Source organism: Pristiophorus japonicus, chromosome 19 (assembly GCF_044704955.1).
Source record: "Pristiophorus japonicus isolate sPriJap1 chromosome 19, sPriJap1.hap1, whole genome shotgun sequence".
NCBI classification, from domain to species: domain Eukaryota; kingdom Metazoa; phylum Chordata; class Chondrichthyes; family Pristiophoridae; genus Pristiophorus; species Pristiophorus japonicus.
Genome location: NC_091995.1, coordinates 71,497,109 through 71,504,668, shown reverse-complemented (window position 1 = coordinate 71,504,668; position 7,560 = coordinate 71,497,109). Strand labels below are relative to the sequence as shown.

The following is a 7,560-nucleotide window of genomic DNA, read 5'->3' as shown; positions in this document are numbered from 1 at the left end:
CGGCACTTCGGAGGATAAAGCTGTGCTTCTGCAGATTGAAAGATTCTGCCCGAGTGGCTGAGGAATGAAGACTTGGCAGCCAGCACACAGGCTGGCCGGTCGTGCAACAAAGTTATCCATTGATAAGGTTTTGCCAAAGTCCCTTATACCTGTTCAGAAATGCAGCTGGAAATAGACAATCGAAAGTGGGCAGGGTCGGATCGACTGATTGGAGGGGGGAGGAAACAGAGTTGCAGGAAGGTATAAAAGGCCCTGGCTGTAACGGCAGCCAGGATCTCTGCACTCGCGCCGAACCTTACTTTGAAGCACAGAATCCTTTTTGCTAGGGTTGGAGAATGACTGACTGGGAGAAAGTCAACAGTGTATGGCCAGTGGCTGAGAAGAACCTACCTGCACTCGGGCAGGCTATTCTACTGCGGTAAATCACTTTTCTGCAACCTTTTAGATCTGTGTGTCCTGTAAAAATGATTTTTCATTCCTTTTCCTAAATGTCAGCTGTGGCTCAGTGGGTCAGTCTCTCACCTATGAGCCAGAAGGTTGTAGGTTCAGGGACTTGAGCACATTGATCCAGGCTGGAATTTAGAAGAATGAGAGGGGATCTCATAGAAACATATAAATTTCTGACGGGACTGGACAGGTTCGATGCAGGAAGAATGTTCCCGATGTTGGAGAAGTCCAGAACCAGGGGTCACAGGATAGGGGGTAAGCCATTTAGGACCGAGATGAGGAGAAACTTCTTCACTCAGAGAGTTGTGGAATTCTCTACCACAAGGAAGTTGTTGAGGCCAGTTTGTTAGATATATTTAAAAGGGAGTTAGATGTGGCCCTTATGGCTAAAGGGATCAAGGGGTATGGAGAGAAAGCAGGAATGGGGTACTGAAGTTACATGATCAGCCATGATCATATTGAATGGCGGTGCAGGCTCGAAGGGCCGAATGGCCTACTCCTGCATCTATTTTCTATGTTTCTATGTTTCTGACACTTGCAGTGCAGTGCTGCACTGTTGGAGGTGCTGTCTTTCATCTGAGACGTTAAACGCTCTCTCAGGTGGACTTAAAAGATCCCCAATTTTGAAGAAGAGCAGGGGGAGTTATCCCCGGTGTCCTGGCCAATATTTATCCCTCAATCAACATCACTAAAACAGGTTAGCTGGTCATTATCATAATGCTGTTTGTGGGAGCTTGCTGTGCGCAAATTGCCTGCCGCGTTTCCCACATTACAACAGTGACTACCCTTCAAAAAGTACTTAATTGGCTGTATAGCACTTTGAGACGTTCGGTGGTCATGAAAGGTGCTATATAAATCCAAGTCTTTCTTTTTTTCTATCAGTGTCAGGTGTGACTCAGTGGGCAGCACTCTCACCCCCCAGACACCAGGTCGTGGGTTAAAGTCCCACTCCAGGTTGAAAAGCACTATGGCACATCTCAAGGTCATGATAGGTGCTATATAAAGACAATTATTTCTTTAAGGATGAATATTCCAACCAATAATTTGTATGTGGAGTTATTTTCCAAAAGTTATTTTTCCGCGTTCGCGCCCTCTGCTGTTGGATGGGTCTCTGACCACCGACTGACCATTCTCTGACCACTGACTGACCATTGACTGACCACCGAATGACCACCGACTGACCACTCTCTGACCACTCTCTGACCACCGACTGACCACCAACTGACCACCGACTGACCATTGACTGACCATCGAATGACCACCGACTGACCACTGACTGACCACTGACTGACCACCGAATGACCACCGAATGACCACTCTCTGACCACTCTCTGACCACCGACTGACCACCAACTGACCACTGACTGACCACTGACTGACCACTGACTGACCACCGACTGCCCACAGACTGATCACTGACTGACCACCGACTGACCACTGACTGACCACCGACTGACCACTGACTTACCACCAACTGACCACCGACAGACCACTCTCTGACCACCGGCTGACCACCGACTGACTTCCGACTGACCTCCGACTGACCACCGACAGACCACTCTCTGACCACCGACTGACCACTGACTGACCACCAACTGACGATCGACTGACCACTGAATGATCGCTCTCTGACCACTGACTGATCACTGACTGACCACTCTCTGACCACTGACTGACCTCCGACTGATCACTCTCTGACCATTGACTGACCACCGACTGACCACTCTCTGACCACTGTCTGACCACAGATGGACCACTCTCTGACCACTGACTGACCACCGACTGACCACTCTCTGACCACTGACTGACCACTGGCTGACCACAGACTGACCACTGACTGACCACTCTCTGACCACTGACTGACCACCGACTGACCACTCTCTGACCACAGACTGACCACTCCCTGACCACTGACTGACCACCGACTGACCACTCTCTGACCACAGACTGACTACTGACTAACCTCTGACTGACCACCGACTGACTACTCTCTGGCCACCGACTGACCACTGACTGACCACTGACTGACCACCAACTGACCACCAACTGACCACTGATTGACCACTGACTGACCACCGACTGACCACTCTCTGACCGCTGACTGACCACTGACTGACCATTGACTAACCACAGACTGACCACTCTCTGACTGCTGACTGACCATCGACTGACCACAGACTGACCACTCTCTGACCACTGACTGGCCACTGACTGACTACCAATTGACCACTCTCTGACCACTCTCTGACCATCGACTGACCACCAACTGACCACCAACTGACCACCGACAGACCACTGTCTGACCACTGACTGACCACCGACTGACCACTATCTGACCACTAACGGAACACTGACTGACCATGACTGACCACTCTCTGACCACCGACTGACCACTTTCTGACCACCGGCTGACCACCGACTGACCATCGACTGACCACAGACTGACCAACGACAGATCACTCTCTGACCACTGACTGACCACTGACTGACCACCGACAGACCACTCTCTGACCACCGACTGACCAACGACAGACCACTCTCTGACCACTGACTGACCACTGACTGACCACTCTATGACCACTGACTGACCATGGACTGACCACAGACTGACCACTCCCTGACCACTGACTGACCACCGACTGACCACCTCTGACCACAGACTGACCATTGACTGGCCACTGACTGACCACTGACTGGTCACTGACTGACCGCTCTCTGACCACCGACTGACCACTGACTGACCACCGACTGACCACCGACTGACCACTCTCTGACCACTCTCTGACCAGAGACTGACCACTGACTGACGGCTCTCTGACCAATGACTGACCACTGACTGACCACTGACTGACCACCGAATGACCACTGACTGACCACTGACTGAACACTCTCTGACCACTATCTGACCACCGAATGACCACTGACTGACCACTCTCTGACCACTTACTGACCACTGACTGAGCACTCTCTGACCACTGTCTGACCACTCTCTGTCCACTGACTGGCCACCAACTGACCACCAACTGACCACTGACAGAGCACCGACTGACCACTGACTGATCACCGACTGACCACTCTCTGACCGCTGACTGACCATTGATTGGCCACAGACTGACCACTCTCTGATTGCTGACTGACCATCGACTGACCACAGACTGACCACTCTCTGACCACTGACTGGCCACTGACTGACCACCAATTGACCACTCTCTGACCACTCTCTGACCATCGACTGACCACCAACTGACCACCGACAGACCACTGTCTGACCACTGACTGACCACCGACTGACCACTATCTGACCACTAACGGAACACTGACTGACCATGACTGACCATTCTCTGACCACCGACTGACCACTTTCTGACCACCAGCTGACCACCGACTGACCATCGACTGACCACAGACTGACCACTGACTGACCAACGACAGATCACTCTGACCACTGACTGACCATGGACTGACCACAGACTGACCACTCCCTGACCACTGACTGACTACCTCTGACCACAGACTGCCCACTGACTGGCCACTGACTGACCACCGACTGACCACTCTCTGACCACCGACTGACCACCTCTGACCACAGACTGACCACTGACTGGCCACCGACTGACCACTCTCTGACCACCGACTGACCACTGACTGACCGCTGGCTGGCCACTGACTGACCACCGACTGACCACTCTCTGACCACGGACTGACCACTCTCTGACCACCGACTGTCCACTGATTGACCAATGACTGACCACCGACTGACCACTCTCTGACCGCTGACTGACCACCTCTGACCAGAGAATGACCACTGACTGGCCACTGACGGACCACCGATTGACCAATCTCTGACCACCGACTGACCTCCGACTGAGCACTATCTGACCACTGACTGACCACCGACTGACCACTCCCTGACCACTGACTGACCACAGACTGACCACTCTCTGACCACTGACTGACCACCGATTGACCACTCTCTGACCACTGACTGACCACCCACTGACCACAGACTGACCACTGACTGACCAACGACAGACCACTCTCTGACCACTGACTGACCACTGACTGACCACCGACAGACCACACTCTGACCACCGACTGTCCACTGATTGACCACTGACTGACCACTGACTGACCACTCTCTGACCACTGACTGACCATTGACTGACCACTCTCTGACCACTCTCTGACCATCGACTGACCACCAACTGACCACCAACTGACCACCGACTGACCACCGACTGAACACTCTCTGACCTCTGACTGACCACCGACTGACCACTATCTGACCACTGACTGACCACAGACTGACTACTCTCTGACCACAGACTGACCACTGACTGACCACCAACTGACCACACTCTGACCACCGACTGACCACTGACAGACCACTCTCTGACCACTGACTGACCACCGACTGACCACTATCTGACCACTAACTGACCACTGACTGACCATGACTGACCACTCTCTGACCACGGACTGACCACTTTCTGACCATCGACTGACCACCGACTGACCATCGACTGACCACTGAATGATCGCTCTCTGACCACTGACTGATCACTGACTGACCACTCTCTGACCACTGACTGACCTCCGACTAAGCACCATCTGACCACTATCTGACCACTGCCTGACCACCGACTGACCATTCTCTGACCACTGACTGACCACAGACTGACCACTGACTGACCACCGACTGACCACTCTCTGACCACAGACTGACCACTGACTGACCACCAACTGACCACTCTATGACCACCGACTGACCACTTTCTGACCACTGGCTGACCACCGACTGACCACTGGCTGGCCACCGACTGACCACTTTTGACCACCGACTGACCACTTTCTGACCACCGACTGACCACTGACTGACCACTGACTGACCACCGACTGACCACTCTCTGACCACAGACTGACCACTGACTGACCACCAACTGACCACTCTATGATCACCGACTGACCACTGACTGACCACTGACTGACAACTGACTGACCACTCTCTGACCACCGACTGACCACCTCTGACCACAGACTGACCACTGACTGGCCACTGACTGACCACCGACTGACCACTCTCTGACCACCGACTGACCACTGACTGACCACTGACTGACCGCTGGCTGGCCACTGACTGACCACCGACTGACCACTCTCTGACCACGGACTGACCACTCTCTGACCACCGACTGTCCACTGATTGACCAACGACTGACCACCGACTGACCACTCTCTGACCGCTGACTGACCACCTCTGACCAGAGAATGACCACTGACTGGCCACTGATGGACCACCGATTGACCAATCTCTGACCACCGACTGACCTCCGACTGAGCACTATCTGACCACTGACTGACCACCGACTGACCACTCCCTGACCACTGACTGACCACAGACTGACCACTCTCTGACCACTGACTGACCACCGATTGACCACTCTCTGACCACTGACTGACCACCGACTGACCACAGACTGACCACTGACTGACCAACGACAGACCACTCTCTGACCACTGACTGACCACCGACAGACCACTCTCTGACCACCGACTGACCAACGACAGACCACTCTCTGACCACTGACTGACCACTGACTGACCACTCTCTGACCACTGACTGATCATGGACTGACCACAGACTGACCACTCCCTGACCACTGACTGACCACAGACTGACCACTGACTGACCAACGACAGACCACTCTCTGACCACTGACTGACCACTGACTGACCACCGACAGACCACACTCTGACCACCGACTGTCCACTGATTGACCACTGACTGACCACTGACTGACCACTCTCTGACCACTGACTGACCATTGACTGACCACTCTCTGACCACTCTCTGACCATCGACTGACCACCAACTGACCACCAACTGACCACCGACTGACCACCGACTGAACACTCTCTGACCTCTGACTGACCACCGACTGACCACTATCTGACCACTGACTGACCACAGACTGACTACTCTCTGACCACAGACTGACCACTGACTGACCACCAACTGACCACACTCTGACCACCGACTGACCACTGACAGACCACTCTCTGACCACTGACTGACCACCGACTGACCACTATCTGACCACTAACTGACCACTGACTGACCATGACTGACCACTCTCTGACCACGGACTGACCACTTTCTGACCATCGACTGACCACCGACTGACCATCGACTGACCACTGAATGATCGCTCTCTGACCACTGACTGATCACTGACTGACCACTCTCTGACCACTGACTGACCTCCGACTAAGCACCATCTGACCACTATCTGACCACTGCCTGACCACCGACTGACCATTCTCTGACCACTGACTGACCACAGACTGACCACCGACTGACCACTCTCTGACCACAGACTGACCACTGACTGACCACCAACTGACCACTCTATGACCACCGACTGACCACTTTCTGACCACTGGCTGACCACCGACTGACCACTGGCTGGCCACCGACTGACCACTTTTGACCACAGACTGACTACTGACTGGCCACTGACTGACCACCGACTGACCACTTTCTGACCACCGACTGACCACTGACTGACCACTTACTGACCACCGACTGACCACTCTCTGACCACAGACTGACCACTGACTGACCACCAACTGACCACTCTATGATCACCGACTGACCACTGACTGACAACTGACTGACCACTGACTGACCACTCTCTGACCACCGACTGACCACCTCTGACCACAGACTGACCACTGACTGGCCACTGACTGACCACCGACTGACCACTCTCTGACCACCGACTGACCACTGACTGACCACTGACTGACCGCTGGCTGGCCACTGACTGACCACCGACTGACCACTCTCTGACCACGGACTGACCACTCTCTGACCACCGACTGTCCACTGATTGACCAACGACTGACCACCGACTGACCACTCTCTGACCGCTGACTGACCACCTCTGACCAGAGAATGACCACTGACTGGCCACTGATGGACCACCGATTGACCAATCTCTGACCACCGACTGACCTCCGACTGAGCACTATCTGACCACTGACTGACCACCGACTGACCACTCCCTGACCACTGACTGACCACAGACTGACCACTCTCTGACCACAGAC

General features: G+C 53.8%; 1 protein-coding gene across 1 annotated transcript in view; it reads left to right on the top strand.

The window, feature by feature from the left end:
• The first annotated feature begins 266 nt into the window (after window positions 1-266).
• Window positions 267-7,560, top strand: part of mb (myoglobin) — a 21,816-nt gene continuing 14,522 nt past the window's right edge. Inside the window, exon 1 of the mRNA XM_070861568.1 lies at window positions 267-418. Coding sequence (XP_070717669.1) covers window positions 336-418 — 83 coding nt within the window. The 5' untranslated portion in view covers window positions 267-335. The remainder of the gene's footprint in view (window positions 419-7,560) is intronic.